Below are 20,667 nucleotides of genomic sequence, written 5' to 3'. Positions count from 1 at the left end.
TCAAACTTGGATTTCCTCGTACGCATATATTCATGTTGTCCATTGTTAGTAAATGTCATAATCACCAGCAGCTAGCACCACATGAACAAGACTTGGAGCCTGCATCGAAAACTTTTGAGAAATTTAAAAAAAAATTGAGTTTTATGATATTTATTAAAAATTTAAAAGTAGTGGACTTAAATTTTTTTGGATTTGGTCAAAGTAGAGGGACTTACCCAAAAATTTTTAACGGTGAGTTTTATTTGAATTTTAAGGTCTAGATTTGAAAAGAGAAATATATTATTAAGTATGTGAACTCTATAATATATGGATTTTTTGAGAAATATTTAATAAATACTGTAAAGTTTATCTAGAATCTAGGCTTAAAGTTCGAGCACGAATTCTAGGGAATATGATGGATGCTACTAAAACATGCTAAGAAAACCTTGGAAGAAAATTTAAACACCAACATCCCTAAGCTCTTGCCATTCCAAGCTTTCCCTCAGCATCACCCTCCTTATTCTCCACCTTTTTGTATCTATACCAAGATGCGCACACCAAATAAACCACAAAGTTCACCATGCTTATCACTGACAATAACCAATAGAAGTAGTTTAGCTTGTCTCTATTAAGATTATTGCTAGCCAACCACCCTCCACTCACCTTGTTCAGAACCTCCACCACCACAGTACTCATGAAATACCCAAATGACACTGAACCCCATGAAATGGCTGTGCCGAGTGACTTCATGCCAGCTGAGCTCTCTTGCATAGAAAAACTCTAGGAGCCCTACTAAGGAAAACATATCTGCTGCTCCAAATATAGCATATTGGAACCCCAACCAAAACACACTCATTGGTAAAGGCTCAACACTATCCACCATGTTATGTTCAAGAGCCATTGACTTGCGGCGGGTCTCTATGACTCCGGCAACCGCCATGGAAATAGTGGACAGCACCTGCCCAATTCCGATTCTCTGGAGGTGTTGAATTCCGGTGGGTACTCCTGTGATTTTTCTAGCCAGTGGGACAAAAGTCCGGTCGTATAATGGAATAAGACCGAACATGAACAGGAGGGGGATGGCTGGGATTAGGGGGGAGGCACTTTGAAGTGGAGCCAAACATGTGTTCATGAATACTGTGCTAAATATGATTGGTAGCATGCGGATTAAGATCTTTGTTTCTTCAACTTATGTCACTGTGCACAGGCACCAACTGGTTGCTGTCCATGCATCATTCATGTTCCTCTGAATGATTGCTGCCCGGTCCAAAAATCTGTATAATATTGCAGTGCATTCCATTCTCTCAGTAGTTCCAGTTTGAAGGAATTACAAAAGATATTGCTAGTAACCTTGATGATTTTTTATTATATACCTAAATTGTTCTGTTCTCTCTAGGATTTCATCATCTGTCCTTTCTTTGTCACGAGGCTCCAGCAAGCCCTCTGCATTTTCTGGAATTGAAAGTTTTCGGTTTCGGATGGCAGCCACAAATACCTGAATTTTAAGAACAGAAATAATTTAAAATTGCCAATACATGTGAGGCTGTGTGCTTGAGGGATGTGCCTAGGAAGTGTACAAATTAATAACATCTAATCAATCAAAATTGATTGAACTTGAGCTCTGACACTACTACTGTTGGATATGAAAATTTGAAATTTAGTTGAATGGATAAGTTGTGAGAAAAGGCTAGAGGAATTAGGAAGACTTCTATGTTTGATTTCTTCCAAAGCTGGACCGATATTTATTTGGTTTATTTTATTTTTTGGATTGTCATACAAATTAGCACCCTATGTTGGGTATATATAGGAGAAGTAGACACGTTCTAGAACCAGCCTTCACAAACTAGTTCTCGAATATTTAAGAAAATGCATTAACTTTTAACAATAACCTTTGAATTTAATTGTTTTTTAATATCCTTAATCATTAAAAAAAAATACATAATTTTACTAATAATCATGTTTTTAATCATTAAGTAAAAAAATAAAAATAATTGAGCGATAACTTTGGAGGCTCCACTAGCATTTTCCTTCTTTTAACTGTAACGGCAGTAGAATGGCTTGATGATGGGATACTGGTTTAATTTTTAGCACTACTGAAAAATTATTCTTGAAAACATCGTGTATTGAAAATCATTAAAAAATTACTTTTGGAAAAAAACTAAAGATAATTAAAAACATATCCATCTTTATTTCAGCCTTGTAAAGGCAATACAATTAAAGCTGAAGCTGAAGCCGTCTCAAATAAATAAATAAAAAACAATTAATATGAAAGAAAATATGGGTTGATTTATTTTTTGCACAAGGATCCCATATATATTCTTATGATACATGGAAGGATCTTAATTGAAATTTGGCTCTTTCTGAGATGGGAAGGTGGAGAATGTTGAACCAGGGAGAACTGTGTAAACCACAAGTGGGCTTCTCACCACATGAACTCCATCAGTCCATACGATCTCTCCTGATGTGACCGGCTGTTGTGCAATCTTTGGGCCATGTACCTTCACTCTGAACTTCTTCTTCTCTCCAATGGCAGAGAATGACAGGACAGATGGCTTCACTACAACAGCAATAGATGGAGGCATGTGAAAACTGAGAGTGTAGGTCGAGGTTGGAGGGCCAACGTTGGTGACTGTTCTAGTGAACACAGCTTTAATTGGTGAGCCATCTTCCACAGGTAGGGAGAATGAGGGATAGTTAAGCCCCCAACCTCTTTCAGGCACAGTGGTGGTGCAGAAACTACTGTTGTCTCCAGTGATGAGTCTTATTGTGGTGCTATTATAGCCCTGCTTGCAAAGGAAGTCGATGTAGTCTGCCTCAGATGAATCATAGACGAGCCCGGGGTCTATGGCTTTTGATGGGTTGATGTGACCTGATCCATACGCAAATTCAAGGTCTTCATGCTTCTCTGGGTCCATCTTGTGAACTGTTAAGATATAATATAAATAATTAAGTCTATTTCTTTTGCATAATATCTTGATAGAAGTTTCGAATTTGAACCTAATTTTATACTTCATCCTATTTAATTAAAATGTTACACGTGTCGAGCCCATTTATTATGGGAGAGTTCAAATAAAATATAGTATTAATATAAAATGTAAATATTTAAATTTACCTATGCCGATGAGCTTAAATTTTCAAGACAAACGGTGATTTCACAATAATAAACTCTGCCTCATTAAACTCACTCATACCAATGCAGCTTATCTTGTTATTAGGTTATAAAACTTCTGTAGTTCCAGAAACGAGTACCGGAAAGAAAGGTCTATTGAATCTGTCTATCATAAACTCGAAACTCAGTATGCAGATATGTTTTCCTTGATGTTCTGTCCGGGCCAAGAAATAATCCGTGTCATGTTTCAAGAAGTCAAGTACTTGTTACTTCACCTGTGGTCATGAGTGCAGATTTAATGGCAGCAGGCGACCAGTTGGGATGGGCAGCCTTAACATATGCAGCTGCACCACTAGCATGAGGGCAAGCCATAGATGTGCCAGAAATTATATTGAACTTAACACTCCTTGTGTCCTCAAAGTCATTGGAAGGTGGTGCCACAGGAGACCAAGCAGCAAGAATGTCCACTCCGGGGGCGGTGAGATCCGGCTGCATACCATCCAAACAAGAGTGTTGGCATATAATATCATGCATGCATGTGGTCTAAAACTAAATCATGGTAAGGTGCATAAGATATAGTAGGGAGACTCGATCTTTAGATCACCTTGAGAATGTCTGGGGTGATAAGGCTTGGTCCTCTAGAAGAAAAGGATGCAATATAAGGTGCCACAACGTCCTTCCAAGTCTCACCAACTAAAATAGTTGCGATTGGGTTTCTATCAATGATTTGCATCATTTCATTAGTATTGTGTAAAAACAGAAAATTTCTTAAGTGATTGATTTAAATAGGTAGAAACTTATTTACTCTGTTGATCTAATGTAGTCCAGAATTTTGAGGCCATCGTCTGTGCTTATCCGTGTTGCTGGTAACGAGTAACTGAAGGCAAAATCGTTGGTGAATGAGTCGGTCATAATGATTCCCACACCATTAGCGCTCAGAACGCCAGTGTCACCCTGGGGGTTTCGACACAAGACAATCTTTCCTTCAACTTTGTATGAATTAAGAGAACCTGGGGAGCAGGATTTTGAAATCTCCGGGTCAAAACCTGCAGAGTAGTTTGCAGCATCTCCACCCCAAATCAAGGGAAATGATTTTCCATATAGATCAAAGCTATTGATGGAGAGTCCCTTCATTTATATCGTTCAAAGAATTAGAATAATGGTATCAGTACTGATGATTACTGATCTTTTGAAATGCTATCTTTTGAATTAATTAAGGAAAACTTCATTTTGGGAAACTCACGGTGTATACTTGTCCGTTGCCAAGCACAACTTGGGAAACAAATTTTCTGTCAATGGTGTTGGCTGCAACAGTGAGAATCCAAGGTGCATAATTGGAGATGGTTGATGGGGTTGGCCCTTTGTTTCCAGCAGAAGCAGAGGTCAAAATCCCTTTTCTCATGGCGTGGAAAGCCCCAATAGCAATTGGGTCTTCAAAATATTGGACGACCTCGTCAAAACCAATGGACACTGAAATAATGTCAACTCCATCTGCTATTGCATCGTCATATGCTGCCATGATATCTGCTGAGGAACATCCGGTTGACCAGCAAACTTTATACATGGCGATCCTTGCACTTGGAACTCCACCTCTCGCAGTTCCATTTGCTAGCCCATAGTAGCTTGCGCTTGCTATCTTCCTTCCTGCAGCTGTGGAGGAAGTATGGGTTCCATGACCCTCAGAATCTCTTGGAGATATGAAGTCAGTGCTCTCGAATGACTGGTCGATGTTGTAGAAACGGCCTCCAATGATCTTTCTGTGATTAAAAAACAGAAATCTTTGAGTTGCTCGCTAAGTACTTGACGGTTAAAAAACACAATGCACATGATGTCATTTTATGTTGTCTTAAGTTCTGATAATCTAGACATTAGCATCAGATCGAGTGAGTTCTATGAGATAGTGGCTGATTAGTTCGTTTCTTGATCTAATGGTTTTTGGACCCAAGGAAATGCTAAAGTACTGGGGAGAATTAGATCAGAGCTCACTTGTTGCAGGTGAAGTTTGCACCATGGCATATACCCTTCCATTTTCTGGGTGGTGAGCTAAGCCCTTCATCATTAAAGCTTTCAGACTCTGGCCAGATTCCTGCACCCAGATCAACCACGTGAGAAACATATACACCTAAAAATTATTTTACAATCAACCAATGCGCGCGCGTGCGCAAGCATGACACTTGATTGTAAGTTGATCATTTTCCGGGTCTCGCTTAAAGAGAATTGTGTAACATAGACGTATAACATGAACCTGTATCAAGAAGCCCTATAATGATATCCCCTTGATGGCCTGCAACTTTGCTTCTAATTGGGAGACCCACAAAATCCCATGACCTTGTAGTGTGAAGCTTTAATTTATGGTTTGGAAGTACTGAAACAACACCTTGCATTTCTGCAACACATTTCATCAGTTAAAAAGCTTTAATTTTAGTACAAAACACGAGTACTTATAACAAAGCTTCAATATATATATATATATATAATTCTTTGCCACCTGTTTGACAACAATCTCACCTGACAACTTGCCAACTTCTTCGTCGGTCAACTTGGCAGCAAATCCGTTGAAACTCCTCCCATAACTGTAAATTAGCGACTCTTTGGCCAATGAAGTACTGCAATTGGAAAGAGGTATATATATATATATATATATATATATATATATATATATATATATATATATATATATAAGTTTAAAAAAATAAAAAAAACATTAAAAAAAAAAAAAAAAAAAAAAAATTGTTACAGAAACAAAAAGATTACACAAGTAAACCTACAAATTGATTATGCAGTTTCATAGAATCCATTAGATCTACTTTATAAAAATAACTTTACAATCTATCATACTATATCAAACCATATTAATTTGTAAGTTTAATTTTATACAATTTCTTTGTAGCTAAAGTATTTTAAAAAAAAAATTTCGTATTCCCAACACTTATAATTAGCAGCACATTCTAGAAATAATTCCAAATAATTCTCCGTATCATCCGACATGGCTGTTTTCATGTCACTTGTGTCTCGATATTCACTCGTATGGTTCCTGTACATAAGCCTCAAAGTAACATTACTGGTTTCAAGGCATAAGCTCCATTATACTAAACAAGATATATATGTGAAAAATATTTTTAGATTTATTCATCCTTCCTCTTCTTTCTTTCTTCTTTTTCTTCTCTCTCATCACAGCTAAGCCACAATCTATGACAGTATGACCACGACTTGGCTGTGGGCATCTGCGACTAGGATCACAGTCGCCGCTGTGGATATGTGAGTTTTATGACCTGCGGCTGATCTGACCATGGGTCTAACTATTAGAAATAAACTCCTAGCATGTACTATTTATATACGGTCATGTTGACTAAAGGGTTCCGCAAAAATAGAATAGAACGTAATTTAGTGGCCGGAGACCTTCCGAGTACTCCTTCGAGCATGGAATGGTGCGTTGATGCAACAGAAAAGTCTCCTTGAGGCCGCTCTCCCATGTATACAATGTAGACCTGTACATAACACAAATTCCTTAATTAAAAAAGATCCCATATATGCATGTTGAGTATTGAGAAATATACTTAAATGTCAATTACTAGGCAAAGAACGATATCTACCTTTCTTTCCTGGCCGCCATGGCAGCTTTGCAGAAGAGCTGTAAGCAGCAGCAACAATGGGTGCATGAGAAGAACATGAAAACCTACCTTGGCCGCCATAACCAATGGTGTTGAACTTGCTCAACTGTAGAATGTTAAGCTAATAACTTGCGAAAACAATTTTCCGAGGTGTTCATATAATTAAGAAACGTTAAAAATATACAGGGCGAGGGAGCCTGCGCATAGATCGATGCCTGGCTTCACGAATTAAGCATATATATGATCATCATGCACTGCTCAAATTTGGAAAGAACCAATTTGCTTGACCCAAAACGATCGAAGAACTTAATTAATTGCTAATTCTCTCTGGTTATAGAGAGAAATATTCTAACATACATACGATCTACAGTTGTAGTGGATTAATTAGGGAATCAATCATATAATGCATGGCGAAGAGAAAATAGAAGGTTGATTAAGCATGCATGCATGCAGCTAATTTATTGCAGTACCTACGTACGTAGTACTTAATTATGATGGAATAAGTAGGCATGATACATTGCGCGCGCTCATGCATGCATGCAGTACTGAATTAACAAGCATCGATCATGTTCAAATTTCAAAATAATAAGATCAAAATGAATTGATTAATACCAAATGCATGCATGCATGCAATTAACTTCAAGGATCCAGAATCTGTACCGTGATTCATTACGATTATATATAGACCATTAATCATGTTTGAATAAGCTTTATTGATCTTCCATCATTGACCCAATATAATGGGTGAATTAGGACTTTGCTTCTCACTCATTAATGGTTGTTTTTCCAGAATGAAAACCTCCCGCGCTCGGTGCTATTTATAGAGACTAATCTTCTAATTAATATGCATATTTTATCATACAACAAAAAATCAGACAATGACAGAGCAATCGACGTCCTTATAGTACTGGATCAACAAGGGAATCATCATTATATGGCAATTCTTTTCTGTTTGTTTTTTTTTTTTTAATCATAAGATCACTCCATATATATACATATATGATCCCATACTCAGATAAACCATCTATGTAACAAATTTCCAGATTGCAAACTGCGAGTTTATCCGATTGCATGGAGTTTCAAATCCCAACTTGAGGAGTCCAGCATTTTACTATAATCACGTACCTAATAGTATAAGCTGTAAAAAAAAAAAAAAAAAACACCCTCCGATTGTCCTTTCCTACCCTTTTTGCCCATTAAAAAAAGGAATAATGCTAGTTAGCCCCTTCTAACTCATCGCTAGTACATTTCAATTTTTTTAAAATGATTAAGAATCTTACAACTAGTGCATTTCTGTATTTTTTAAACATTTAAAAAATAAAAAAACACAAAAAACAATTTGAATTAGTGGTTACCTTGAGGGACTATATGAGGAGACTAAAATAACAGCACCCCTAAAAAAAACTACAAGCTGTAGTTCACTGGCAATTTTGCTTCATACTAGATGAAATTCTCAATTGCTAATATTGTTAAACCCAGTTTGATTTCAAGGAGGTTTTATGTAAGTATTATACTTGGACTGTTGGAATTTAAATAAAATCCAAAAAACATCAAAATCTCTTGTCAAACCCATGTAGAAATATAATAAAGAGTATATACTTGTAATCATTGGATAGAAGAGCGCAGCGGTATGATCTTCCACATCTAATATTCACTTTCTAGTAAAAATTAACAATGATGGGATGTGTAAAGTAGAAAGTGCATCTCGAGTGGGGACCATGACCTTATATAACACAGAATTCCAATTTTGTCCATCATAAAACAATAGAATTACAAGGTTCTTAATTAGTCTCTACACATGAATTGGCTCGTACCACTTCATACTCATAACCTAACCAAAATCATAAGCTTCAAGAGATGTGTTGGTCCAATTATATCACTTTATTGATCACATTTATTGAGTCTTACAAACATTATCCAAACTTTATATTAGGCAATTATACAATGTGAAATTCCTAATCTATGTAGGTCCATTAATTTAAATAATGCTAACAATCTCCCACTTGACCATATAGATTTCTGAAAAATCAAACATTGTAAACTTTATGAGCTCAAATTATAATTGCCAGACTTTATGGATATCATCTCAAAACAATCTGGTTCATTGAATAATATTAGTATAGGATCATGGCAGTCATTGTCACATTTATCGTGACAGGACCCATCCATGGTCACAAATACCAACATCATCAATAACATAGATCAAGTACGAATGTGTAGCATGAAAATTTCATGTATTGTAATCCTTTATCATGCCTATTTCCAACTGATCCCTGCATCATTCTTTCAAGTCTTACATATTGCCACAATTTGAAAGAAATGCAATCTTAGAATCATCAATAAACCAAAACACGGTCATAATAAATATCAAATAAATCAAGTACATAACAGACAAACTACCACTTAATAAAATATGTCACTAGAGCTACTCTCATGCGAGCTACATGCTCCTTAAACACTTTAGATGGTAAGCCCTTAGTGAGCGAATCCGCAACCATGAGATTTGTACTAATGTACTCAATTGACACGTGATTTTGAACTCTTTCTTTCACGACAAAAAACTTTATGTCAATGTGTTTAGAATTTGATGAACTCTTGTTGTTCTTAGAATATAACTCAACGGCATTATTATCACAATAGTTTTTTAGTGGATTCTCAATACAATCCACGAATTGAAGACCAGTGATAAAATTTCGCAACCATATTGCTTGATTGGATGCCTCATAACAAGCAATAAATTCTACTTCCATGGTCGAAGAAGTTATAAGCGTCTGTTTGACACTTTTCCATGACACAGCTCCTCCAGCCAACATAAAAACATACCCTGAAGTGGATCTCTACTATCGAGGCAACCAACAAAATCGGAGTCTGAGAATCCAACGATCTCAAGATGTTCTAACCTCTCATATGTGAGCATATAATCTTTTGTTCTTTGCAAGTACCACATTACCCTTTTAGCAACTTTCCAATGATCTATGCCTGGATTACTCAAATATTTGTCAAGTATTCCAACTGTATATACAATATCTGGGTGTGTGCAAACTTGAGCATACATGAGGCTCCCTATAGCTGATGCATAAGGGATATCCTCCATTTGTTTCTTTTCAATATTGTTCTTTAAGCAATGGAGCAAACTTAACCTGTCACCTTTTGCAATGGGTGCATCCTCAAATGCACAATTTTGCATGTCAAACCTACTAAGTGTTTTCTCGACATACGCCCTCTGGGATAGGCCAATTGTACCGCGTCATCTATCACGATGAATCTGAATGCCTAACACGAAAGATGCATCACCAAGATCTTTCATTACAAAGTGTTTCGAAAGAAATTTCTTGGTTTACTGTAACAGGCCTATATCACTACTTGCCAGTAAAATGTCATCGACATATAGCACCAAAATTATAAATTTGCTCTCACTAATTTTATGATAAATACATTGATCCACAATATTTTCCTTAAAACCAAAAGAGGAAACTACTCGATCAAACTTTAGATACCATTGGCGAGATGCCTACATCTTCTAATCCTATATCAAACTCATGCTCTTGGAGATAAACACTGTAATCATTTACAATTGCTGATCTTTTCTCCCTATTTGATCTCCTTAATGACACTTCTTGTTGAGGCTGCTCAGGTTCTTCCATATTAGTTAAAGGCAACTCAGAAATGATTTGATGATCCGCATCTGCATCCTGTACTAAGACAGGTGTGACCATCTCATCGCCATCAGTATTTTTCAGAGGTATTTCAATATGTTCATCTTCAAATACAATATTTTTGGGTTGTGAACTCCCACTATCCTGAATATCCTCAATGAATTTGGCATTATCTATCTCAATAATGGTATTACTTGAAGGGCAATAAAACTTGAAACCCCTCGATCTCTCAAAATATCCCATAAAGAAGCAGCTAACTATTCTGGAGTCTTGTTTATTTTCATTTGGCTTATAGGGCCTGGCTTCAACTGGACGACCTCAAACATGTAAATGCCTAATACTAGGCCTCTTTCCAGTCAATAACTCATAAGGGATTTTAGCTACTGCTTTACTAGGTACTCGATTGAGAATGTAAATTGTGGTCTTTAAGACCTCTCCCCATAGTGATTCTGTTGGAAGTTTAAATAAAATCCTAAAAATACCAAAAATCTCTTGTCAAACTCATGTAGAAATATAATAAAGAGTGCAAACTTGTAATCATTGGATAGAAGAGCATAGCGGTATGATCTTCGCGTCCAATATTCACTCTATAGTAAAAACTCACAATGATGAGATGTGTAAAGTAGAAAGTGAATCTAGAGTGGGGACCATGACCTTATATAACACCTAGAATTACAGTTTTGCCCATCATAAAACAATGAAATTACGTAGGTTCTTAATAAGTCTCTACACATGAATTGGGCCTGTACCACTTTATGCTCATGACCTGACCAAAATCATGGGCTTCAAGAGATTTGTTGGCCCAATTATGTTACTTTATTGATCATATTTATTGGGCCTTACAAATATTATTCAAACTTTATATTAGACAATTATACAATGTGAAATTATTAATCTATGTAGGTCCATTAATTTAAATAATACTAACATGGACAAGTTCAGATAACTCTACCTCCTAGATTTCTTTATACAATTAGGTATTATATATGTGTTGGACTTTTCTCAAGTAACAACTTAAGTTATTTAAGAACAACATTGATACTACTTTATACAAATCATGTGTATTGTTTTAAATCCTCTATGTTCAGCCAATGGATCATAATTCAAGAATTTTAAACTTAGTCATCCTTTCCCATCTGTTATTGCTGATGCAAGCTCAACTCAACCCTACTTTGAATTCACATTTTGTATCCTTCTCAGCTCCTTTTAAGTGGATAATGATGCACCTACAACTTTTTTTATAACTGTTTTACAATTCATTTTACAATTAATTGCATTGGATTAGCTAATTGTAAATTGAATTGTAAAGCAGTTGTAAAATAGTCGTAGGTGGATTGTGGTCCAAACATATTTGTATTGAAAAACACTTCAAGATATATATAATATTTTTGACGCATCATATATTTAAATTGAAAAATACTAAATGTACTTAAGAAAAACTTATAAAAAACTTGTTTCGCTATATGTCAGTCATTGATATACTAAAAATTATCATGAAATTTGAATTTCAAAAGAAAACTAATAAAATAAATCTTGTAAATAAAAATGTAAATACATCTAACACTACTCATTTATGGTGTCTGTATAATGCATGGTCTATACAGATCATAAATGGGCAATATTTTAAAAGTACGAGCTGAGGGAATAGTAGTTAAACTTTCTTTTAAAGCTCTCTAGTACTAATGGTGAAGTCCCTTGCTTGTAAGGTACAACCTTGCTTGACTAAAAATAGTAAAAGGCAATATCAAATTAAGAAGCATATTTTCAGAATTAGTATAACATTAGTGTGGTATTTTTTATTTTCAGAATTAGTATAACATTAGTGTGGTATTTTTTTATATATAAGGATCTAGTTAACTAGTGTTGGCTAGAGATCGAAGGATTCATTACTTTTTTTTTTAAAAGCATTTATTACAATTTTCTTTATTCACACTTTTATTAGAAAGAGAAAATATGTTAAGAGAAGTTGAACATTTTGTTCTTAGCCAACAATACCTTTTGCATATCACAAAAAAAGTTAAAAGCATCTATTTCTTCCCAAGTAATTAATTCTACTTTGTGGATTTCTTATCAGCCAATTATTTGCGATGAAACTTATCAGTTCCTATCAAAATGAGTCTATTCTGATAGCAAATCACTCGTCATAAATAATCATTTTTCTTATTGTATGACTTGTAAGCACAAACAATTTTGTTATGTCGTCATGATCAATGATTTCACTTCATCGGGTTGTTATATAATCATTCTTTTGTGATCGATATATGCAATATTTATGCTTTCTCAATTGACGTGCGTGATACGCTAGGTAAATATTAATCTAGTTGCATGGTAAGTTTTGTACTTCTTCCTTGATTAATTGTTATCCACTTTGCATACTTCATTTTCTTTTCTTTTATTTTTCTTTATTATGTTTGATCACTAATTGATAAGTTGGTTGGTCCTTACATTAATAAATAAAGGTAAACTCACATGCCAATTTATAAGGAAAATCATAGTTTTATGGATTGTTTTATATATATAATATGATAGGAAAATAATATTTTTCATACGATTTAACAACCCAAAATATTATTATTAGGGATAATGGGATAATAAGCCCATTTGCTTTACCTTGATTGAGATTCGGCCCATGTGCAACTTTTTATAGGAACAATCATCCCTTATGCTATCACAATATTTAAATTCGTTACAAATTTTGTCCACCCTATTTGACAAAAAATAAATTACAGTCTTATAAACTGTCACGTGAAAAATTTATGGTACCATATTGTATGAAAGAAGGGTAAACTTATTAGTTAGCATGGTATGTAAGTATCATTATATCTATGATTAATAATAATGGATAATTTGCTAATAACTAATAACCCCTGTACTTCTTTCAAAAAAAAAAAAAATAATAAGCCATTGTACTTTGTCTCAATTGAGATTCACCCTGTTTAAATACAAAAACGGTTTCATATCATCTCATCATTACAACATTCTCAAATTTCCACACAAAATATAATAAAAAATTTAACTTTTTCAAATCTTAAAACAATAATAACATTAAACAATAATATTCTAACAATATTTTATTCAACTTTTATCTAAAACCATCTCATCTCATCTCACTATCCAAACGAGGTCACGTATAATTATTCTTTTAGAAATAACCCCCTTTAGTAATGCTTACCCCTCTATGCTAATGTGTTTAACTAATTTATATAAAACTCATTATTATTATACCATGTTTAATCATTATATTAATATAGTCATGAGAGTTGTGATGAAGATCGATAGTGACAAAAAAAAAATCTTGCTTTAATTAGAAGATAAATAGACAGAGAATGTGAAAATATCATTCCCTTAACTTCTTTCATAAGGGTAGCTGCTTTTATTTTCTTACATTTTCTTCTTTCGAAAGAGGATAGTACTTCAATTATATTGAGTAATACTATTCTTCTTCCTAAATTTTGTCATCTTCAGTTACATTTAATGCATGATACATTTCAAGTGATTACTATTTAAATGACTGATAAAACAACCACTTCAAACATGCCACATCAATATGTGTGATTGAGAATCACAACAAGATGTAGGATGAAAATTAGCTTCTCCAGTTTAATAGCCATCACTTGTGATGTATGAACATCATGTTTACAATTTTGAACACCTTGGTAAGTGCAAAACTTTGAAAAAAAAAACATAAACGAAGGTGACAAAAGAAAACAATAAATATATATATATATTGTGTGTGTGTAAAGAAATGGCCTAATCTTAGGCAAGGTCTTTTGTATTTACTTATATAGAGATCACAAATTACAAGTTAAAGCTAGAATGTCAAATAAAACAAAGCTATAAATGGAAAATAATTTCTATATGGAAAGCAAATATGTTATACATAAATATTACAACCGAAGCTAAATTAGTGTAGGAGATCTCGACAATGATAGTGTTGTTATGGAGCTGTTGTCTCTTCATTCCCCCTCAAGCTCAAGGCAATACAAGACCATCACAGAGTATGTTTAGGTGAGGTTCAAACTGAGGACAGAATAAAGCTTTTGTGTGAAGGTATCAGTGACCTGAGTATGACCAGAAATATGAGCTAGAGAGATAATACCATAAGCAACTTGTTCTATGACAAAATGCACATCTATCTTAATGTGCTTGGTACAATGGAGCGAAATTGAATTCTTGGTTATGTTTATAGCGTTGAGATTATCACAATACAGAGCAGGCACAGGTAATTGGTATCCGAGGTTCTGAAAAAGATGCATAAACCACATTAATTCAGCAGTGGTGGTCGCCAGAGCTCGATACTCTGCTTTGACAGTGGAGCGAGAGACGATTGTTTACTTTTTAGCTCTCCATGACAATATGTTATCACCCAAGTACACAACAAACTCCATCTTAGTGCGTCAATCATCTCTGGATCTAGCCTAGTCAACATCACAGTAACCACATAGGGTAGAGAGGAGCTGCTTGCTTAAATGTAAACAAGGATGAACTCTCCCTTTAAGATACTGGAAAATTCTCTTGACAACAACAAGATGAAGATCATTTGGCTGCCACATGAACTGAAAAATGAAATGGACAGCGTAGGCAATATCCGGCCGTGTTAATGTGACATATTATAGTGTGCCAACCATTTGTTGGTAGAGTGTAGGGTCAGATAATGAAATTCTAGCTGAGGCCAAAAGTTTAGCACCATGCACCAAAGGCGTAGAAACAAGTTTTGCTCCATTAAAACCAAAACGTTGGAGAAGCGAAATCAACAAGTTTGAGTCTGAGTCATGGTAGACTCATTTCGAACAACCTGGAGTCCTAAAAATAGTATACATCACCCAAGGCTTTCATGCGAAAGACAGTAGAGAGATGCTGTAGAAGATGGTTTGAGTGGGAGAACTTTCTTTGAGAATTATATCATCAACATATATGAGAAGTATAAAAATGGTAGACTTAATGCAACGACAAAATAAGGAGGTATCATATTGTGGCGCCCCCAATCCCCCTTACATAAATACACAGGGATCGAGACGCCAGGATGGTGACAACACGGTCACACATCCCAACGAAGTGCCAGTGTGTGTACATGCAACAGTGTACAAATAAAATAACGCAGCGGAAAGTCAACTAAGTACCAGAATTTATTTACAATCAAACATCAGTAAAGATTTAAATAGCAGTTATACAGTCATCCATAAAATATATTACAATAGTTTCAGATAAACAAACGAGTGATCCCAGATCACTCCTCAGGCGGAGCCGTCTCCTCAGGCTCGCCCTCCTCCTCCTCATCTGTATCAAAATCTGCGTTACCACAAAATGATATCGCAGGTAAGTATGACCCAAAATAACAACGTAATATAAAATGCATTAAATGCAACTAACATACATGCACATGAAAAATATGCATTTTTCCACAAGACATCATTTTCCCCGAAAATGATAATTTTCCAACACACGCCAAAATCCCATTTTGGTCCAAAATATCCGTAAAATATTTTCCCAGAAAATGATTTACCCAGAAACCAACTCGCACTATTTTCCTAGAAAATAGTGCATTAATTCCAAATGCACCATGCATTATTTCCATATGCACCATGGCCTCCCCTATGGACCATCCGCACGTCCTGGCTTCGCAGCGGTGCTCAGTTCCGCGCCCAGCGCGTACATGGCCAAGCACCCACACTACGCAACGAGCGATGCCCAGTTCCGCGCCCAGCGCGTACGTGGCCAGACATCCTCTAGTCCCCACCAGCAGAAGGACCACGGAGTCGGCACGAGACCATCTCGTCCGATCCCATTGTCGCTCAGCGACAATCCAGGAGACGTTACTCAGTATATTCCGCTCCCGAGTAACCAGAGGAGCTCCACCGAGTTAATACCCCATCTCGGCTTGGGGTCGTGATACACACACACCAAAAATCCATTCTCACATGAAAACCCAGTTTTCATAAACACATAAACATGAATGCAATACACGAAAATCCAGTTTTCTTTTACAAACATGATCATGCGTGCCAAATGCAATGTACATGAACCAACACAATATCCAAACCAACAATTACCAATCCAATCAAATCCAACCAAACAACTCCAATCACAAATCCATCCGACCCCCGAACTCCTCGGACTCAGTCCGGCATGCCAAAAAATACAGTGAAATGGGTTAGTGCAAAAATACATTTAAATTACGAAAGTTTTTTGGAGAAATACTTACAGTGCAATATAACAATTTCCGAAGGATCACGAAGTTGAAAAAGGCGACGTTTGAGCAACACCACATTGTAAAATACACTGTGGCCGTGGGTCACAAATACCAACTTTCAAACGGAGGCAAACGAAGACCCAAGATTGATAGGGTAGGGCCTAGGGAGGTCGGTGAAGCTAGTGGTGGTGTGGTTTGCCGTGGGTGGCGGCGAAATGGGCGGTAGAAGACCAAAATGCCCAAATCGAAAATGTAGATGGTGGAGCTTCACCGGTGGCGGATTGGAGCTGGGGTTGGGTCCAATGGGTTGCTAAGAGGTCGAGGATGAAGTGGTGTGAAGATGGTGGCCAATGATGGTGCGACGACGGCGCTGGAACGAATGGTGGCCGCAGCTTTAAAGGGCTGGTGGTGGTTAACGGCAACGCGAATGGAGGTGAGGTTGGTGGGGTGAGGTCGCCGGCGGCAGGGGAACACGATGGGGTGGGCGATGAAGGCCACCGCTGGCTCACGACGGCGCTGGCGTGGAAGGCGATGGACACGGGGAGAGAGAGGGGGCTGGGTCGCGCGCACGGGGAGGGGAGAAATAAGGAAGAAAGAAAGAAAAAAAAGAAAAGGAAGAAAAGAAAAGGAGAGGAAGAAAAATGGAGGAAAAGAAATGAGGTCCAATCCTCATAACTTGGGTCACAAAAATGATCCAACGGAGATGATTTTAAAACCACAAGTTAAATAAAATAATTTAAACGTAATGGTAAATTCAAATTGAAATAATTAAATCCCACAGTAATTAATTAAATATGAAAAATAATTTAAATGCACAACAATAAATAAATATTAAGAAAGCACATAAAAATTAATTTTCACCAATTAAAAAATCCTAAAAATAATCCAATTAAAATCCAATAATTTTAAAACAAGAGAATAATTTTTGAATAAAATAAAAATAATACTTCAATAAAAATACACTAAAATACGGGGTGTTACACATATGGCCAACATTGGAAACTCATCCGCTATATATAACCAACGCATTGTGAAGATGACAAACATTAGTTGGATGAGATTGATCTTCAAAACCTGGTGGTTGAGAGAGGTAGACTACTCTTGTTTGTCATCATGAAGAAATGCGTTACTGGCATCCAATTGTTTGAGAGACTACCCCTGAGATAGTGCCAAGGTTAAGATTAAATGGATAGTGGCAGGTTTGACTACCAAACTAAAGGTTCCATCATAGTCGTAGCCAGGATTTGAGTGAAATTACGAGCAGCCAGAGGAACTTTGTAGCGCTTAATTGATCCATCGACTTTAGTTTTAATTTTGAACACCCATTTGCTAGTAACTACATTCATGTCAGAAAGCCGAGGAACCAAGGTCCATGTGCGATTTGCATGAAGTGCATCAAGTTCAGCTTGTATTGTTTCCAGTTAGGATTAAGCAATTCTTGTTTATAAGACCTGGATTCTTGCGACTGAGCTGTAAGATCAGCAATGAAGCATGCAGGTAGAGGATGATGTGTGGAGAGAAGCACTTTGGGATGCCGTGTGCCATCTTGGGCATGTGTAATCATTGGATGTGTGTGGATTGGTGTTTTAGGTTTTACTGGTGCCTGAGATTCCATGGTCTGAGATGCAACTTGAACTAAGGTTTGGATATGTGATGAAGGGTCTGAGTTCAAGGATTTGTCCAAAGCAAGTGCCATCTGTTCTGGTTGCACATAATTGTTATTGTGAGACGAACGGTTTGGAGGACCAGCATGCTGAACAGGCGGGGAAGATAGCGAACTTTGAACAACTTCAAATTTTTGAAGATAAAATCTTGATGGTGAGCAAGCAAAAATGTTAGTTCATCAAATAAAACATGTCTAGAAATGTAAATTCACCTTGTGGGTCGTGATATCGGTAACCTTTATGACGTACAGAATATCCAAGAAAAATACATCATGTAGACGTGTACTCCAACTTAGTTTGGCCAAAAGGTTGTAAGTAAGGATAGCAAGCACAACCAAATACCTTTAACTAGTTGTATGTAGGAGGCAATCCAAATACTAGTTCAAATTGGGAGTTATTGCGGAGGGCTGGAGTCGAAAGTCGATTGATGAGAAGGATTGTTGTGGTCATGGGATTGAGGCATGGGCCAATAAGGTTAAACCAATCTCAACAATTTGCCAATGACGTCTCTCAGCCAACCCATTTTGCTCAGGAGTATCAGGGCAAGACAACCGATGGATAATCCATTTTTTTCAAAACATGTATTTAAAGCTTGATTGACAAACTCTCCACTCCAATCACTTTGAACTATTTTAACACAAGTGTTAAATTGATTCTCCATTTGCTTGAGAAAAACTGGAATGAGATATGCTACTTCAGATTTTGGGACATAGGGAATGTCCACTCATATTGAGAGTATTAATCAATTCTAAAAAGTTAATTTTCATCGGCACACTTAGGCTTAATTTGAATTGAGAAACACTCTCAACCCATTTCATCTCATCTCATTATTTTAACTTTCAAAATTTTTACATAAAATACAATAAACAATTCAACTTTTTCAAATTTCAAAACAATAATAATATTAAAAAAATAATATTCTAATAATATTTATTCAACTTTCATCTCAACTCATCTCATCCCAACTCACTATCCAAACCTAACCTTAGCTGCACTTAGCTGCACTTAGCTGCTCACTCAGATTTGATATTAAAAAAAAGATGCTGAGATGGACAAACAATTGTCATCGTTACAAAAGAGCTCAAAGACAGATAATTTTTCTGTGCAAAAATCATTTTGTCGCTAACGATTTCAGTTGAGGAAGAATTGAAAGTAGCAGCTAAACGCTCGGGTTTATCTCTTTCAAACTTGTTATTTTAATTTTATTTTCACTAATAAATTTGAATTTTGGAGATTTTCCCCATCAAAAATCCTCGAGGTTCCACAAGAATCTGAGTGGCTACACACTCGGGAATATATTTCGTGGAAAATCGCCCGCGTGACGCGTGATGCGGAACACCGGCAACAAAGCCCTTCCCGAGCGCCGCGTAGGCTTCTTAATCTGTTTATATCAAAATAGACTACTTGGTATCATGGGCACCCCAGACCTCCATTATTTACGCATGATTGCTTGCGGGCCTTGCTAATGCGCCACTAGGAGTGTAATCGGTCTAGTCCAATCCAGTTCTATCTGAGGGGAGTCATGGACCAAAAATTTTGGTACGTCATTTTTGCCAGGACTGGACCATTAGCTATTGATCCAGTCGATCCATTAGGTCTGATTTGGTCCATGAACATTTTTTGCATTATATATATATATGGTTAATGAAATTAAGTGATCTCTTTAATATTTTATATATGGTTAATGAATATTAAATAATTTCATTGTATATATGGTCAGTAGTGATCCATTTGGATAAAAATTACATAATTAACTTATAGAACTACTATATAAAATAATATATTATATATAATATTTAAAAAATATATATATACACACATTCGTAGTCTCGGTCCAATCCAACCCAAAAAAACCACACCCTGAGACCAACCAATAAGACTATTGGTCTAGTCCGATCGATTTTTTTGGTCTAGTCCTCTTACAATCCTATGCACCACAAACCTTCGTGACGTTCTAGCAAATAGATTCAGGTTTGCCAATCTCACATTTGTGATTTGAATTATCTACACTAACCGGATTTGCATTTTTAGCACGGTCAAGCATCTCTTTCAAACAAAAGTCAAGTCATACCTCGTCGAGAGCCAATAGGCAGGAAAGGTCAAGAACCACCTGACCTTACTTGTACCTCGTCGAGGATCAAGAGGTGACAAAAATCATCAAACTGCTTGACCTCCCCCGTGACGAGCCAACAGGCGGGAAAAGTCAAGGATCGCTCGACTTTACTCATTCCTCACCGAGGATCAAGAGGCAGGACAAGTCATCAAACTATCCGACCTCCCACATGACGAGTCAATAGGCGGGAAAAGTCAAAGACCGCCCAACCTTACTTATATATCGCCAAGGAACGAGAGGCGAGACAAGCCATCAGACTGCCCGACCTCCCTCATGACGAGTCAACAAGTGGGTAAGGTTAAGGACCGCCCGACCTTATTTATCTCTCGTCGAGGATCAAGAGGC

The 20,667-nt window shown here is 36.5% G+C and overlaps 1 protein-coding gene and 1 pseudogene across 1 annotated transcript; both read right to left on the bottom strand.

Moving 5' to 3' along the window:
• Positions 1–453: 453 nt before the first annotated feature.
• Positions 454–1,492, bottom strand: LOC121244326 (annotated as a pseudogene).
• A 672-nt stretch (positions 1,493–2,164) lies between these two features.
• On the bottom strand, positions 2,165–10,598 carry LOC121244180 (cucumisin-like). The gene is made up of 12 exons (XM_041142207.1): positions 10,197–10,598; positions 9,523–9,922; positions 6,661–6,719; positions 6,488–6,576; positions 5,597–5,694; positions 5,334–5,474; positions 5,075–5,174; positions 4,332–4,845; positions 3,894–4,216; positions 3,693–3,804; positions 3,364–3,577; positions 2,165–2,902 (listed from the first exon to the last, which is right to left on the bottom strand). The coding sequence occupies exons 1-12, from the start codon at positions 10,596–10,598 to the stop codon at positions 2,319–2,321; spliced, it is 3,036 nt and encodes a 1,011-aa protein (XP_040998141.1). The 3' UTR covers positions 2,165–2,318.
• Positions 10,599–20,667: the final 10,069 nt, after the last annotated feature.

The sequence above is a fragment of the Juglans microcarpa x Juglans regia genome, chromosome 8S, assembly GCF_004785595.1.
Source record: "Juglans microcarpa x Juglans regia isolate MS1-56 chromosome 8S, Jm3101_v1.0, whole genome shotgun sequence".
In the NCBI taxonomy this organism is placed as follows: domain Eukaryota; kingdom Viridiplantae; phylum Streptophyta; class Magnoliopsida; order Fagales; family Juglandaceae; genus Juglans; species Juglans microcarpa x Juglans regia.
Note: the sequence above shows the minus strand (reverse complement) of the source record. Positions and strands in the feature narration are given on the sequence as shown.